This window comes from Salmo trutta, chromosome 30 (genome assembly GCF_901001165.1).
Source record: "Salmo trutta chromosome 30, fSalTru1.1, whole genome shotgun sequence".
Taxonomy (NCBI): domain Eukaryota; kingdom Metazoa; phylum Chordata; class Actinopteri; order Salmoniformes; family Salmonidae; genus Salmo; species Salmo trutta.
Genome location: NC_042986.1, coordinates 16,386,565 through 16,404,729, shown reverse-complemented (window position 1 = coordinate 16,404,729; position 18,165 = coordinate 16,386,565). Strand labels below are relative to the sequence as shown.

At 41.2% G+C, this 18,165-nt stretch overlaps 1 protein-coding gene across 2 annotated transcripts; it reads left to right on the top strand.

Moving 5' to 3' along the window:
* Positions 1-2,868: 2,868 nt before the first annotated feature.
* On the top strand, positions 2,869-17,389 carry LOC115168115 (chemokine-like protein TAFA-2). 2 transcript variants are annotated; one of them, XM_029723045.1, is made up of 5 exons: positions 2,869-3,334; positions 6,807-6,921; positions 9,985-10,140; positions 10,320-10,444; positions 16,874-17,389. In XM_029723045.1, the coding sequence occupies exons 1-5, from the start codon at positions 3,305-3,307 to the stop codon at positions 16,883-16,885; spliced, it is 438 nt and encodes a 145-aa protein (XP_029578905.1). In that variant the 5' UTR covers positions 2,869-3,304; the 3' UTR covers positions 16,886-17,389. The 2 variants fall into 2 exon arrangements, with proteins under 2 accessions (XP_029578905.1, XP_029578903.1); XM_029723043.1 differs by lacking the exon at positions 16,874-17,389 and having other exon boundaries at positions 10,320-11,187.
* The last annotated feature ends 776 nt before the right edge of the window (positions 17,390-18,165 follow it).

The window sequence follows — 18,165 nt, the reverse complement described above, 5'->3', positions numbered from 1 at the left end:
CCTCGCACTAGCCTTGAAGTGCGTGCCTCCAGTCTGATGCCTCCAGTACCAGCCCCACGCACTAAGCTTCCAGTGCGTCAGCCCAGTCCAGTACGTCCTGTTCCCGCTCCTCGCACTAGCCTTAGTGTGTGTGTCCCTAGTCTGATACCTCCAGTACCAGCCCCACGCACTAAGCTTCCAGTGTGTCAGCCCAGTCCAGTATGTCCTGTTCCCGCTCCTCGCACTAGCCTTAGTGTGTGTGTGTGTCCCTAGTCTGATACCTCCAATACCAGCCCCATGCACTAAGCTTCCAGTGCATCAGCCCAGTCCAGTACGTCCTGTTCCCGCTCCTTGCACTAGCTTTGGGGTGCGTGTCCCTAGTCTGATACCTCCAGTACCAGCCCCACGCACTAGGCTTCCAGTGCATCAGCCCAGTACAGTACATCCTGTTCCTGCTCCCCGCACTAGCCCTGAGGTGTGTGTCCCCAGTCTGGTACCTCCACTACCAGCCCCACGCATCAGGCTTCCAGTGCGTCAGCCCAGTCCCGAGCTTCCGGCAACAGTGCCTCGTCCAGAACTTCCGGCAACAGTGCCTCGTCCAGAACTTCCGGCAACAGTGCCTCGTCCAGAACTTCCGGCAACAGTGCCTCGTCCAGAACTTCCGGCAACAGTGCCTCGTCCAGAACGTCCGGCAACAGTGCCTCGTCCAGAACGTCCGGCAACAGTGCCTCGTCCAGAATGTCCGGCAACAGTGCCTCGTCCAGAGTGTCCGGCAACAGTGCCTCGTCCAGAGTATCCGGCAACAGTGCCTCGTCCAGAGTGTCCGGAACCGAGTGGGTGTGCCTGCAGTCCGGAGCCGAGTGAGTCTGCCTGCAGTCCGGAGCCGAGTGAGTCTGCCTGCAGTCCGGAGCCGAGTGAGTCTGCCTGCAGTCTGGAGCTTCCAGAGTCGGCTTACAGTCCGGAGCTCCCAGAGACACTCTACAGCCCTGAGCATTCAGCAGGGGTGGACAGGTTGGGTGGGGGATTAAATGACCCATATCACAACCCTCATACCTTTTCACAAAAATGTATCTAAATCAATTTTGGAAAAAGGATTTTACTCACAAGACAGGAATTTATTTTTCCAGTTAGAAATAGTAGGCCATGCATCAAATAACTATTTTCATCAGAAAAACAAACCCTCAAATGCACTATTGCATTTTGTAAGTTGTCTGCAGGTGGCTTGTTGTGAATGCACTCAAATATCAAGTCATTATTAGGTTCTGTAAACTGCGTTCTAATACTCAACGTAGAAGGATTTGTCTTAATGTACAGTATATGAAAGTGATGCTATGAAAATGATTATTTCACGTTCACAAGCTCACTCTGACAAATCAATGCCTATTACTGTGATTAAAAAGAGCATATGAAACAGTTTTTTTTCTCCACAGGCCTACCTGTGCGCCTTCCTTTAAGCACCTCTGTTCGAACACCTCTCCTGTCCTTGATCCATACCACATACATCCATTTGCAGATCTTTTCAGTGTCCATGTGAAAGATAGTTATTGCGAGGCTGGGACATTTGTTAACTTCCCCCACATTTTTTCTAACACCCATGTAAAATGAAGGCCTGCAAAGGTTACAGATTTAAGTCTAATAGCATGAGATGAAAGTTGACAAACATCAGAGTGTGCGATATGAAAGCATAGTCAGTGGACATTCGGAACCTTGTTTGAGGTCATTAGGTCACATGACCATGGAGCTATTGAACTTTTACATTTGGAAAAATTCATGTAAAATCTTGTGAGATGAAAATGGACAAACTAAAGGGTGTGCAATGTGTAGGCCTACTGAGTGGACATTCTGAACCTTGTTTGAAGTCACTAGGTCACATGACCAAGGAGCTATTGAAATTTTACATTTTGAAAAATTAATGTAAAATCTTGTGAGATGAAAATGGACAAACTAAAGGGTGTGCAATATAGAAGGGTAGTCTGTGGACATTTTGAACCTTGTTTGAGTCAAGTAGGTCACATGACCAAGGAGCTATTGAAATTCGAATGTAATTTTGTTTTGTACTTTCTTTACGCTCCCTAACTAATTCAACTAGGAATACAAAATGATGCTCACATTTCCACATATTTATTAGCTTTGGAAAGCGAATTAATGTTCAAATAGTGAAAATAAGACCTGTGCAATGTTGTGCGCAATTTCTCCAACACCATGCCACTTATTTGGAGTCTGTGGCTCAAGTGGTTTGAAAGCTATTGAGGTTTGAAACCGCGAATATCCGTCGAATATCCCATTTGAAACTGCCTTTACCTCGGTTGATGACCAATATCCTTGTCGCAGGAGGACGCAGAAGTAACTCCCCACTAATTCCTCGTTATTGGGTTCTGTCCATGGTGCGGATCTTATTGCGCGTAATACAATGGGGACAACTCCTTACTTTTCCACTACAATAAACCACATTACAATTCACACTTTCTTTAGCAAGATGGGTTTTAAATTGGAACACCCCCGGATATTTTGTCATTCAAACCCCGCAGTGAGTGAGCTGGTGAATAAAATGTAACCACACACGCTACCACTGTGTTCAATCAGCATAAGCTCCTAAATCCTTCCTTACGCATGATAATGAATGAGGTTTGGTGTGGTCTGGGAACAGATGGATTCTTGATTAAGTTTTTTAATGATGAGAAAGCCTCCTGGCGTGCTAAGCAGTCAGTAGGCCTATCATGTGAAAACTGGTCTCTTGTGCCCTCAGTTGTGGTGTAATTGGGGAAGGACATACCAATCACAAATTTTGCCCACTGGCGACTGCATGCAGATATGATACCTAACTTGAATGTTTAGTCTATTAGTCTATCAATGATAAGAGGACATCTCTGAAGCCCGGGATGGAATACATTTCAACAGCAGTAAAAGTTCTCTTTCTTTTCTTTTTCCACCTCGGACTGTATCTTGTTCAAAGCAAAAGTCTGGAGTGGAGCAATGTGTGACGCGGTTTTTCGTCTCCGTTTTTACACCAAACGAGAGGTGGACTACGGAAGAGAAACTAACTAAACGGAAACCAGTAATTATCTATGAGGGGACTGTTTTTCAACCGTTATTCCACGCCTATTGCGCATCGATGTGGATAATACTTTCTCTACACTACAGACGTCAATAGGAACCATAGTTTTTAGGGGTTAGTACGAAACTAGCTATATAAAAGCAAAGAAATATAGGAACAGATAGATCAAAGTGTAATTTATCATGCATATGAGAATTACTTATAAACTGTCAGGTTGATGGACCGCAACTTCATATCAGGAAAGTAGCCTCTTTCGCATCACAAAGATATATGGCTATAATTTGTAAGACTAAGACAAAGGTAAGTGAGTGATGACTATATCTGAATTCAATCCATTATTTCATGAACGTGATAAAATTAACTAGGTCGTCAGTAAATGACAGACTGCTTTATCTGCAAATAATTGTCAGTCCAATGATGTGGCAGCTGCAGCATCGTGGATTAAATTCCAAATAACTTGGAAATGTAGGTTTTCTAACTTTATTGACTTTGCTTCTATTTAGATTAGAAATTGTGATTACCAGGCTAAATGTAGGGAAATGGGTGTAATACATTCAACATCACCACAACCGCCACACAAACATACACATACTACTACTTGCCCTTTAGGTAGATGCTGCTGTGGACATAAGGAATCACTGTACAGCCCACATCGTGTATTGTGTCACATTTTGTAATGCCAGGCTATTTTAGTTCACAAGGAATTATCTATGTGTCTAGTTGTAATTGTCTGGGATTAAATTATCTCATAAATATTGTTTTCTTTATTGTCTCTTAAAAAGGATTTTGATCTCACAATAAAAAGCAATAACATCTTTGCCAGCAGTGGCAAATAGCTCTATTCCCCCCAGGGGTTGATCAACACAGTCTTTGAGATACTGTAGGCCTAATATCAATGCATATTTTCTTTTTAATATTGCGTTTGACAGGTGGCTGGCTGAGGGATCTCACCTTGCTGCTGAATTTTTTTTTATCACAATGAAAGCAGATACACTATGGATCTTGAGGGAAATAATTATTTGATTTGTTTGAATTAAAGTGGGTGTATGACAAAAGCATTGTTGTCTATTTAGTGCTAGTCTTGTTCATCTGGTCACGGAGAGGTAATGTGATAACCCGCCTGCTCACTGTGGTGTTTGATATGTGATTACCTTGGTAAGTTACATCACACTGTGGTAGGCTACCTACTGCAGACAGACAGACAGACAGACAGACAGACAGACAGACAGACAGACAGACAGACAGACAGACAGAAACAGGTTTAAGACCTTGTTGAAGAACAGATGGTAGTTAAAAATACCTCAGTCAATTCTCCTGATATGCTTCTTCCTTTGTGCATTATTCATCACTGTAATTAAATGTAAAAGAAGAAACCCTTGTCCTAGTTTTTCTGGGACTACTTTTTTGGTTTGGAACACTTGCCGTTATATTTGGGGGAGGTGGTTTGTGGGATAGAAGTGCTCAGCTCAGAGAGAGGGTTGTTAAAGGGTGATATGGCCCAGGTTATTGAGTCAGAAACAATAGAAGGGAATTATTGTATATACTGTGTATAGATATATACATATACTGTATATACAGTATACTCTTTTCTACATTGCAGAATAATAGTGAAGACATCAAAACTATGAAATAACACATACAGAATCATGTAGCAACTAAAAAGGGTTAAACAAATCCAAATATATTTTAGATTTGAGATTCTTCAAAGTAGCCACCCTTTGCCTTGATGAAAGCTTTGCACACTCTTGGCATTCTCTCAACCAGCTTCATGAGGTAGTCACCTGGAATGCCTTTCCGTAGTCTTGAAAGAGTTCCCACATAATCTGAGCACTTGTTGGCTGCTTTTCCTTCACTCTGCGGTCCAACTCATCTCAAACCATCTCAATTGGGTTGAGGTTGGGTGATTGTGTTGAAAAACAAATGATAGTCCCACTGAGCGCAAACCAGATGGGATGGCATATCGCTGCAGAATGCTGTGGTAGCCATGCTGGGTAAGTGTGCCTTGAATTCTAAAATAAATCACAGACAGTGTCACCAGCAAAGTACCCCCACACCATCACACCTCCTCCTCCATGTGTCACGGTGGGAACCACACATGTGGAGTTCATCCGTTCACCTACTCTGCATCTCACAAAGACACGGCGATTGTAACCAAAAATCTCATATTTGGACTCATCAGACCAAAGGACACTTTTCCACCGATCTAATGTCCATTGCTTGTGTTTCTTCTTATTGCAAGTCTCTTCTTATTATTGGTGTCCTTTAGTAGTGGTTTCTTTGCAGCAATTCGACCATGAAGGCCTGATTCACACAGTCTCCCCTGAACAGTTGATGTTGAGATGTGTCTGTTACTTGAACTCTGTGAAGCATTTATTTGGGCGGCAGTCTGAGGTGCAGTTAATTACCAATTTCGGAGGCTCGTAACTCTAATGAACTTATCCTCTGCAGCAGAGGTAACTCTGGGTCTTCCTTTCCTGTGGCGGTCCTCATGAGAGCCAGTTCCATCATAGCAGCTTGATGGTTTTTGTGGCTGCACTTGAAGAAACTTTCAAAGTTCTTGAAATGTTCCGCATTGACTGACCTTCATGTCTTAAAGTAATGATGGACTGTCTTTTCTCTTTGCTATTTTGAGCTGTTCTTGCCGTAATATGGACAGGGTCTTTTACCAAATAGGGATATCTTCTGTGTGCCAACCCTACCTTGTCACAACACAACTGACTGGGTCAAACGCATTAAGAAGGAAAGAAATTCCACAAGTGAACTTTTAACAAGGCACACCTGTTAATTGAAATGCATTCCATGTGACTACCTCATGAAGCTGGTTGAGAGAATGCCAAGAATGTGCAAAGCTGTCATCAAGGCAAAGGGTGGCTACTTTGAAGAATCTCAAATATAAAATATATTTAGATTTGTTTAACACTTTTTTGGTTGCTACATGATTCCAAATGTGTTATTTCATAGTTTTGATGTCTTCACAATTATTCTAAATAGTAAAAATAAAGAAAACCCCTGGAATGAGTAGGTGTGTCCAAACTTTTGACTGGTATTGTGTATATATATTTATATACTTATTGAGGTTGAAAACTCATGAGCAGATTCAATGTTGAATCACTTCAAATAAAATCACAGAGAAAAAATGATTGTCTTCAGAGCAGGTTATTGGGTGTCATAAGAACAAAAACCTGCAGCGCTGAAAGCCTGCCTATACTATGGCAATGTACTGTAAGAATTGCTGGTCCTACCAACTCAGTGGTATCCATGGTGGTCTCAACAATCTGGGTCTAATACTTCTCACGGGTACATGCACAGTGGCAGCATTGTGGATTAAATTCCCAATAGAGGGTATGAGATGTTCTTTTTTTAAACAGCCTGACTGTTGAATTTGGCTGGCTACAACGCAAATTGGAGTTTGGGCTGTGAATTCACATTGTTGGTACATGTCCCTGATGAGCTGTACTCCTCATCACCTTTTGTCCCAAGAACTTGATGATTTATAACCACTAGGTGACTGTCATTGGTTGCCTATTGTATGTCTTTTATCAAGCTTTCATCCAACTTTTTTGATGAAATGTTGACACAAAATGTAGATACTATTTTTCTTTTTTAACAAATCAAACATTTGGAGTAGGCTAAGCACAGTTTGTGTTTTGATCTCATACTGAATGTTCTAACTTCAAACAGAGTTTTCAGACCCCATTACTGTGCGATAGCTGTGTCATATCTTCTCACTAACAACATATGTCTCTGTGGTTGCTTGGCTGACCGGATGAAGGTTATTAGCTGTGAGATGGCGTGGTCAGTACACTGGGGCCTCCTCCTGCTCTGCATAGTGATCCTCTACTGCCAACCAGTGTCCACCGGCAACCACAGCTCCCGGGGGCAGTCAGGTAAGTCCCAGAACCATTCATACCAGTGAACACTGGTCCCCACTGGACTCATTATGGCACCTGGTCACCAGTACTCCCAGCTCCTCTGGGAACTAAGCACGGCCAACACTAATGAGGTGAAAATAGGTGTTTGTGGTCTGCATGGTAGAAAGTAAACACAAGTGCTGATGCTACAATGTATCTGTCCTGCCAGACTCATGGTGTTTCTACAGCTACTGTGGGAGGGGACTACATAATACTATAATATTTAAGTATACATTCATAAATAAGAAACGGATAATTTACAGAAATGTATGAACAAATCTTGTGTTAAAATAAGGTTATTGCAGTAATTGAACTCAAGTGGCAACTAATATTGATGCATTATGCAGTGTTCCCTCTGAATGTGCCATAAATAAATAACGTAACATGTCAAAAGGTCACAATCCTTAACACCAAAATCTCTATTTACATTCATACACATTATGAAAAAAATATTGAATACCTACATTTTATTGTATATTTTCTCATCTCAATTGAGAGAACTTTGCAATGACTGAAAGGGAGTTCTGTGAATGCTGCTTTTCCCTTTTGGTCGTAGTCTCGTTCACTTTCTCTTTTACTTCCTCCATTTTGACTGCGTTCCCTGTGATGTTTCTTATATCCACATGGGGGCTCTGTTGCTCCAGAAACCAAATGGATGTGAACGCTGATACTGTGTAAATGTTATGGGTGTGATGTTTAAATATTTGAACGAATTTGGGATCGTTAAGAAAACATACATACACAAAACTACCACTAACAGGTCCCAATCACCATCATCATCATAAAGCCAAACATTATTTAAGTGATAATGCCCGAGAAGCTGGCGTTTATAGAATATATTGGCATGGGTGTTATTAGGCCCGAGACTAAGTCGATGGCCGGCAAACCGTGCCAATGACACCGGCTTCAAGGGCATTATCACTTTTATACAACAGGTTACCAACATATTCAAATAATAATTGACATATTTTCATTAAAAACGTTATTTTGATGAATTTATTCATACTATTTCATCCTTCCACAAGATATAGGCCCGACACAAATCTAGGGTTGCTACCCAAGCCGGCTGGTCATTCGTTCTATCGGTTCGGTTGCTAGAGACGCAGTCATTCAGTCTTTTTGTACTATATCTGTATTCTGTATTCGTTCTAAATGTTCCATTGCCATACTGGCTGGCAACGTTCTTATCCCTTGCTTGCTAGCTAGCCAACTACGGCTAACTTACTATCACGTCAAAAGTGCAGCCAGAATAACAGCAAAGTAGCCTCATTTGGATTTATTTAAGCTGTTTTCCAGTGATTTCTTTTGTTGATACATCCATTAACAATGAGCTAATGAGGCCCAATTTCATCTGGCATAGAAAATGTGCTCACTCGTCAGGACACTGTTGTTCAGAGGAGATAGCCAACAACACAGCTAACACAATCACTTCAAACTGAAGCTGGAAAGATTTCAAACTAGCTGCACTTCGTTTCGTTTGACCTTTTTCAATTGACATTTCTTTGTATATATCCATAAAAATTATGCCAGCTGATTCACGATTTCGACTGGCTGAGAAACGCTGAGAAACGGCATCTCAACCCGACTCCCGACACATTCATTACTATGGGACAGCTGGAGATCAAATTTAAATATTGAAACAATTGAAATATTGTTACAAATGTCAAAGAAACAGACAGCAAGGTTTATACAAATCTCCGCTGTTGAAAACTGTTAGTCTAGAAGAAATGGGAGATAATGTGTTAATGCTTTTTACATTGTAGATCAAGTATATAAATTGTCTGGCTGGGCTGATGAGACAGTGGATTGCGCAGTCAGATGGAACAGAGTAAATAGGCATTTTAACATCATAGATTTAGCCGGTGGAATAGACACCGGCTGTAATGCAGTTTTAACCAATCAGCATTCAGGATTAGACCCACCCGTTGTATAAAATTAAACAAATACCTAACGCAACAATGCTGTAAATAGGAGATATGCATCTTTCAAATTATTTGCCACCAATATAAAGTGGTCCACACCTCATTGTCATTAACAGTTGGAAAATGGCAGAGAGACAGGGAAGCGGCCTCAGCGAAGTCCTATATGGCAATACTTTGAGAAGTTAAAGGGACGGAGTGAGAAAATCACAGCGCTGATTACAGAAAAGATTGAAGTTGATATGCAGCCATTGTCAATGGTAGAGGATGTCGGCTTCAATACCCTAATGGCATTTCTAGAACCAGACTACAAGATGCCATGTTTAAAAACCGTATCGCCCTGATGGTGAAATTGTACAATGATTGCTCTCCAAGTACAAAGTGCGAGCTCTCAAACGCCATACGTGGCGTTAACAACAGATTGCTGGATGTACTATGAACATGCTGTTATACATCACTGCAACGAGCCATCACATTGATGAGAAATGGTACATGAAGTTCCATGTATTGAAAACAGAGAACCTAAAACGGCATTAATACCATCTTAGTGGTTGGGTTGGGTGGTTGGGGACAGCAGTAAGGTGAGCGTTGTCTGTTAGGTAGACTGGACAGCGGTAGATTGAACTGCATTGCCCCCTAGCGGTTATTCGCAGGACCATATGTGAATTGTGAATTCGTGTAATTTTATGATAATTCAAAGAAATTGAACTATTAAAAAAAGGCCAGTTCAAAAGTGAAAAATTGTCAATTTAACACTTGTCACATACCTATTAGATGTATTCAAGCTTCAGCTTAATTTAATCAACTGCAGAAGAATCTTAAGACCTCATACTTACATGCATGCCTGGTGCATACTGATGTGAATTATGTAATTATGTAGTGTTGAAATCTCTTATGTTGACTTGTATGTATGGTTAGATTTTTCTTCTCACACTCAAGCAGTATGTGAAAGGCAGGCAAGTTCAGTATGTCATATCTTGCAAAGTGCACTAAAATGATAGCACATACAGCTTCACATCATTTTGACTGATTTTAAGGAGCTGTTTAATTGTTTTCATCCCTCCCTATGCATGCTGCTACTGCTAGTTAGTAACCACCTTTCCTAATCCCTCTGTCTCAGGTTCATCACAGGTAAAGACAGGTACCTGTGAAGTAGTGGCTGCCCATCGCTGCTGCAATAAGAACAAGATTGAGGAGCGCTCTCAAACAGTCAAGTGTTCCTGCTTCCCTGGTCAGGTCGCCGGAACAACAAGGGCAATGCCCTCTTGTGTTGAAGGTAGGATGCTTCATATAAGATGGTAGCGTTTCAGTACTTCAACGGGTTTGTATTGCACCAACATATTCTCAATGTTACAGTTGTTATCTCGCCCATCTATTGAAGTGCTCTCCAGACCACACATTGCATCTCATCTCATTTCAAGTGACTGACTGACCACTGTGCTGTGTTTTCCTCAGCATCCATCGTGCGTCTGAAGTGGTGGTGTCAGATGCAGCCCTGTCTGGAGGGAGAGGAGTGTAAAGTACTGCCTGATCTCACTGGCTGGTCCTGCAGCTCTGGAAACAAAGTCAAGACCACCAAGGTGAGTTTATGTGAAGGGACAGCAAAGAAATCTATTTCATATGCATTATTACAGTTGGAAGGTAATGAAACCAGCCTATTAGAAAATGTATCTTAAACAAATATATTTATTTTATTATTATTTTAGCAGGGAGACCAGGGTCTCTTTCACAGAGCTCTGCATATACAGTTTCATAAGTCAAATCAAAAATCAAATACAATATAAAAAAAAGTTAAATACAGCACAACACGTATATTCAAGAAAAACGATTACATTCCTCAGTAAGATGGTCCCCATTCAATATTTTAAATTGCCTGAGTAGCACCAGAACATTGTAATGTTTTTTGTAGTTGGATCCAGCAATGAGGTGCTTTAAAGCTGTGCAATCTGGTAAATGATGCCACCATAGTCAAGAACTGGCAGGAAAGCTGACTGTACAATCTGCTTCTGCTATTAAGGAGAGGCAAGATCTATTTCTAAAAAAATAAGCCCACTTTAAATCTTACATTTTTAACTTGCTCATCCATATGTTTTTTTAAACATTAAATCTTTGTAAATCCAAATGCCCAGATATTTGTAGGCGGGAACCCGATTGATGGGAGACCTATCTAATGAATAAATATGTAGTCAACCTACATAAAGCAAACATTTTAAACCAACCAGGGTTTTCTGTAAGACAACAAGGTTGCAGCTCTGACATAGCCTGGTCAACAGTTGGGGCAATGGCATACATAACTGTGTCGTCTGCATACAGATGAATATTACAAGTTAACGCATAGACCAATATTATTTATATACATTTTAAAGAGAACAGGTCCCAATACCCGACACCTGCGGCACAGCTTTCGTAATATCCAGGAAACTAGACTTGACACCATCAGAAATCAAGCATTATGTCCTATCAGACAGATCATTCTCAAACCACTTGCGAATTATTTCAGTCAGCCTTTGAATGAGAATGTAATGGTCAACAGTTTCAAAGGCCTTGGAAAGGTCTATAAGTTAGGCAGCACAATGTTTTTTATGATTTAAGCAATTTAATACATCAAAGAACAAGAGTAGCAGTTGAAACTGTGCTATGTCCAGGTTTTAAAACCAGACTGTTGCACATTTAGAGTAGAATGACAAGTTTAAAAAGTTCTGCAATATGTGGATTTTTTAAAGTTGATTTTTAGCAGGACACTTAGTAAATCATATATATAAAATGGTTGAATTGAAAATAGAGAATGTGTATCTGGGAGTACATCATTCTCTACAGCAGTGGTCACCAACCGGTTGATTGCGATCTCAATGGCATTCCTAGTCGATCACCAAACATTTCTGTAAAAAAGCCAACGATAAAGCCTTGTGTTCCTATTGTTTTTATTCATTTCATGCTGTTGGCACTGGATTCAGCAGCCCTAGTGCCGGGAAGGAAAATCATTTCCATTTTGAATCATTTCATGTGTCTGAAGGTAGAATACCTATAGGCCTACCACTGGCCAATCAGATAGCTCAGATCACATTTCTGCACAGTTTCCTGGAGCCATAGACTGTAAAAAAAAACTAGAACGTACAGCAAAGTTGATACTGTGAGATTTCAAAACTTGTAAAACCATGACTAGAGAGAGACTCAACGAATACAGCTCAGAGCTGCTGTTTTTATGAGTAAGTCCATGTGTTAAGTTTTTATTCAGCCCTATCAACACTTTGTTCAACACTTTTATAAGCCATAAAACGCTACAACCAGCACTGCAGCTGAAAGGATTGAGTATAGCATAGTGTTCCAATAAGCTTGCGTTATTATTGGCTTGTTTCTTTTTTAATACCGAGGAACATTTCACTTTCTCTGGTCATAAGAGTAACAACATGAATTGGTGCATGAAGCAGAAATAATGCAGTGCCTCTTAAGTTTTGCCATCAGCTGGAAGACTGTGTTCCCTCTTCTCAGCAGAGGGAGGGAGAGAGGAGGGATGGTGAGTTGGGTGAAGATCAGCTTCAGTGCTGCGCCCCCCCTCAGACTGACCATCAGATGCAGGCCATCACTCCAGTAAAATAAATAAATATTATGCTCACTTACAGTAGCTGAGCATCACAAGTATTACAACAAATGATCTATTACCACTGTGATCATATACCAAGATTTAAAAATATCATTTCAAAATGTTCTGAGAACAACAGCATTGGACAATTCAAGCATAGCCAATATGCAGTGATACTGTATTGGGCCTTTAGCCTACTGCATAATCCTCATTGCTACAGAACTGTTTTAATAGGTTAATGTTGCATAGGCTTATGTTTTTTAAGTCATGTTCCCAAAAAATCTGACCAGTAGATCTTGGCTTGCATTTTGACTCAGAAAGTGATCTTGACTCAGAAAAGGTTGGTGACCACTGCTCTACAGTCTGTTTCAAGGTGAATAAAGGACTCCCTCTACTGGAAGAGGAATTTCCATTTAGTCTATTATGGGACCAGAGGCTGCCATAACCTGCTGGGGCAATGAAGGGAGGTGGAGTTTTATTTCAGAGATTTGACTAGTTTCCAGAAGTTCGCTGGATTCCTACCATTCTCAGATACGCAGTTCAAAAAGTATGTTGACTTTGCTTTTCTAAGCAGAGATAGAGAAATAGATCTATTTCTCTAATGTCTGAAGGACTGCCAGTCAGACGAAGTATCAGTCAATCTAGCCTTAGCCCAAGCAAAATGTATTTCCTGTAATTTTTCAGACAATTCATGCGTGAACCAAGGGTTTGATCTATACTTTACACTTAGTTTTTTTTATATGGAGCATGCTTGTCTGCAACAGAGTTAATAAACAGAGAAGTAAAACAATTTGGGGCCTGATCCGAGTCAGATGACACAATCCCCCAGTCACACAACCCTAGATCAGACATGAAATGTTGCTCATTAAAATAGCAAAAATGTCTCTTTATAATAATGTATGGGCAAGATTTATGTAGCCTAGCATCTCTTATGCAGGCAATGGGACAATGGTCAATGAGCTCATTAGCAACGATTGAATTGGCAGATACTTATGAGGGGCATTTGTTAGAATAATATATAAAATAGTAGATTTTTCAGGGTGTTTAAATATGGGGCGAGTTGGTTTAGTTATACATCATAACCCATCAGAGACACATAAAAATTTGTCATAGACTTCTTTAACCAATATTCAGTAATAATCAGAATGTCCGCGTTGGTTTGAGAAGCCAGAGTTGCAATCATTTGTTTTGTTGAAAATCGAACTTCTTGCACTTACATGAATCAGTCCAATGCCACAGCTGTGGGAGTATCTAGAATAACCATGCTACCGTAGGGTTGGCTTGAATTGGTATAGATGTGTAACGGATAGGATAGGATAGGATAAAGTAATCCTTCTAACCCCCCCCCCCTTTAAAGGATTTAGATGCACTATTGTAAAGTGTTTGTTCTACTGGATATTATAGGTGAATGCACCAATTTGTAAGTCGCTCTGGATAAGAGCGTCTGCTAAATGACTTAAATGTAAATGTAAATGTAAAGTAGACCAAGGTGCAGCGTGTCGAGTGCTCATGATGAATATTTATTTTAACTCAGAACACTAAAGAAAAATAACAAAGCGAAAACGAAAGCGCACAGTTCTGTCAGGTACATAGACTAAACAGAAGACAACTACCCACAAACACAGGTGGAAAAAAACCCTACTTGAGTATGATCTCCAATTAGAGACAACGAGGACCAGCTGCCTCTAATTGGAGATCATCCCAAAAAACAACAACATAGAAATATAAAGACTAGAACCTAAACATAGATATACAAAATATAGAAAAACACAAAACACCCCCTGTCACGCCCTGACCTACTCCACCATAGAAAATAACATCTTACTATGGTCAGGACGTGACAAGATGCAAGATTTCCCAGGATTGTACCATTAGGCCTATGCCTCGAACGAGGACATGACTTAAAACAAAAGTCAGTGAGGGTTACCTGTTGTAGGCCAGGACTGAAATCCTATCACTTGTTTAGTACATGTTAAACTCAGCATTCTAGCTCCTCTTCTTTTTGGATGTCAGCCGTCTCATTTTAAGAACCGAGGTAGCTCCCAAAACAAATCGCTATAAGTGGATAAGTCGATAAAATCCAATGCTTTTTCGGGGCAGAGTTTCGACAGCAGATTTACCTCCAGAACTGTCTGTTGGGATAGGGACAGAAAGGACAATCCTCTTGCCAGTATCCATTAGCCTGTCCATAAGGTGTTCGAAGTCCCGTCTCAACTCCCCCGATTGTCGCAGCTTGATGTCATTAGTATCGGCATGCACGATCACCGTTTGAAGCTCAGGGTTTCGGTCTAGAATGACCTTAAGCTCCCGAGTAATATTATGCACCCTAGCACCAGGAAAGCAGAATGTACTTGCTCCGGCAACCACCACGTCCTGTACTATAGAACGCCCTACAATGGCCACACTAGGAAAGGGGGATACCTAGTCAGTTTTTCAACTGAATGCATTCAACTAAAATGTGTCTTCCACGTTTAACACAACCCCTCTGAATCAGAGAGATGCAGAGGGCTGCCCTTGACATCCACATCTACGGCACCCGGGGAACAGTGGGTTAACTGCCTTGCTCAGGGGCAGAACGACATATTTTTACTTTGTCAGCTTGGGGATTTGATCTAGCAACCTTTTGGTTACTGGCCCAACTCTCCTACCCGCCAGGCTACCTGCAGCGCCAGAGGCAGGTCGTGGATTCCCAGGCCGCACGGAGGCAGTGGCTTGGCTTTTGCTGGGTACTGCGGTGGAGGGCCTTGTAGGAGGGCCGGGGTCAGGGCCGCGAAACAGTTTGAGAGCTGCAGGTCTTGGCAAGAGGGCAGACGGAGGATACGTTGGAATATTCCTTCTTTCCATCTTCTAACTCGATTCCACTTTGCCAGCGAAGGTGTCGAGCAAGACGTAGTAGTTCTCCCGTTCTTGTCGGTGGGATGTGTTAATACGGGAAAATGGTCCAAGGTGGTATCCTCAGTAGCTACTGCAGAGTAGCCCAATCTCATAGAGCACCCTCGATTATCCTCTCGGTAATTTAGAAGTGTTGCATCAAAACAGCAGGACTCTGTTCTCCTCTAGTAGTCATCCAGTCTTTTGAGGCAACGAGTTGCTTACGCTTCACAAATGTATAAATCAGTAAATTCTTCCTTTTCACGACAGTAAACATATCACAGGTCTAACATTTTATGACTTTACTGTCCATCTCTGAATCCAACTCCAAAACAGAGGAGTCTGACATGCTTATACTCAGGTTAGAAACAGCGGTCCCCGACGTGAGACAAGCTTTGCCAGTGACAGCCAGGTAACCTAGCTAGCCGGAGCTGGCCGAGGCTAGCCTGCTAATGTTAGCTCCAGGAGACAGTAAAATCCAGCTGAACACAGTGTGTTAAGAACAGCACTAACACCATGGTCCCAAAATAAAACACATAAAACAAAGGTTTTAAAGGTATAAAATCTATAAGCGTCTTAGAAATATAAAATATAATGTCAAGCAAACTACACATCTGTTTAAACAACGAACACATCAGGGAAATGACACCACTGATGCATACTTGTTTTAAAGTGGTCCCTGTGTAAAGATTACGATAAATAGCCTAAAGGCAATGTAATGGTTTTGATAAAAGTAAGAAGAAATGTAAGCACTTGCAGTCACACTTTCTCTCTCTCTCTCCTGTTTTCTCTCTCCTGTTTTCTCTCTCCTGGTCTCTCTCTATTTCCCCCCCCCATGTTTGCACATCTAGTTAATGCAAAAATTGAATGACAGTGTTTATGCGGAATCATCACATGCGATTACAGTACTTGCAATAAGCCTTGCTTTGATGATAAAATATCCCACAATCAGTCACAATTACTGCTCCCATAGGCAGAATCAACACTGCTGCTCCCAATCAGCCACAGAGGGCTAAGCAAGCCTCATTTGGTAATCCTGTGGAAGATGGGACCAAAAGAAAAACATGAAATGAGACTGTTTTATACATGTAAACCATCTGATACAGATATCTTAATGGGATGTAATTCAATCTGACAGCCTTAAATGCCTGTGGACAAACTACAGACTTGAGGAATGTGCAAAACTGTGATATGTCTTGGCTTTTATCAGCTTCAAATTGATATGCAGTAGGGAAATATCTAATGAGAGTCAACTCAAAGAGAATAGAAAATCAGCTGAACATGTGCTGCATACATTCATTGATTAATAAAAACTGACAACAAACAGTCCAACATGAAGCTTTCTGGACAGGTATATTATACCCATCTAACATCTCCTGAGGAATAAACTATTTGCTTCCATTTTCATGTCAGCTACATAAAATATGTCTGAGATGTGGATTAGGCTAGCTGCAGCAGAAATAATGATGCCCAGGAAAGAATACTTGGCTCAGGGTGACCCAGCATTTAATGGACCTTTTGGAAGTTCCTGTATTTCTTCTTCCTTTTCCTTTTTCAGGTGGCGCGGTAGCAAAAAACCCCATCTCAGCCAATCGACTGAGACCCTGAACGTGCCACAGCCTGGCCAGTTGTCAATCACACACATTTTTTGCTTTGAAAAAAGTGAAGATCTGCTTCAGTCCCCAGAATATAATGAGGAATACAATAGCAAATGAGCAGCCCTATCAAATGAGTAGAGTGACTGATGTGAATGTAAAGGCAAACTCAAGAGGAACTCAAGGAGCCTATGTCATACAGTACTCACCCTTACTTCCCTGACTGTGTCCTCTGAGAGACAGAGATGGGTTTAGCCATGGCAGCCAGCTCCTACCTGAGACTAACGGGCAGATAAAAATATAGCTTGTTAAGTCTTTCAATGGGATTCCATATTGTGTTCTGTCAGCGGGACATTGTCTTTCTGTGACAGATAAATGCTGAGCTGGGGATTGCTGTATGCATTCAGGCTAACTTTTGGATGAGCCACGCGCAGAGACACAACTGAACAATGTTTCAATAAATAGACTGTGAACTTGGACCAATGGCTTTATGGAGAGAGACTCTTGTCTTGACTGTCTCATTAAGCAAGTGCTAGTGACAAGTGGAAGCACCTCCGATTTGGGAATTCTTATTGATACAATATGTGTAGAGATTCAGCCACATACACACACACACACACACACACACACACACACACACACACACACACACACACACACACACACACACACACACACACACACACACACACACACACACACACACACACACACACACACACACACGTGCACAGAGAGCTTTTCATCTCACCCAGTTAGACAAGCCACCACCTGCAAGGATGCGATGCCATGCAAATAGACAGATGCAAAACAACGGCTGTTTGAAATGCAAATCACGAGGAGAGGAGGAGGGAGGAAAGAAGCTTCTTCACTGCCGAGAGTATTTACATCACGCTTTAGTTTGTCTTTCCAACTCCCGTCTCCCATGGAGAGGACCTCTGTAATAGCAATGATGTGAAATGGTGCAGAATCGTCTGTGCCTTCAAGCAAATTGTGTCTACAAGCAAAATAGAACATTCATTCTAATGTCATTTACCATCCTTACTTTCTGTCCTCTCAACACTTTTGTACATCTGCGTATACTCATAATAATTGTCATTCTTTTGTTCATTCTTAGGGTAATTTGAGAATTCAGGAGGTAAGTTTTAATATTTTACCATTACGTTGTCAAGTTGTTTTGATGATACAGCGCTTCAATGATACAGTAAACCGATTTCTTCCTAAAGCAACATCACATCATGACAACCCAACAGAA

Bases quoted from the DNA above. Each gene is read 5' to 3' on its own strand.
- LOC115168115 (XM_029723043.1), top strand. From the start codon at position 3,305: ATGGCTATAATTTGTAAGACTAAGACAAAG. The intron at 3,335-6,806 runs GTAAGTGAGTGA...GACCGGATGAAG, and splicing joins TTTGTAAGACTAAGACAAAG to GTTATTAGCTGTGAGATGGC. The intron at 10,141-10,319 runs GTAGGATGCTTC...TGTTTTCCTCAG, and splicing joins AATGCCCTCTTGTGTTGAAG to CATCCATCGTGCGTCTGAAG.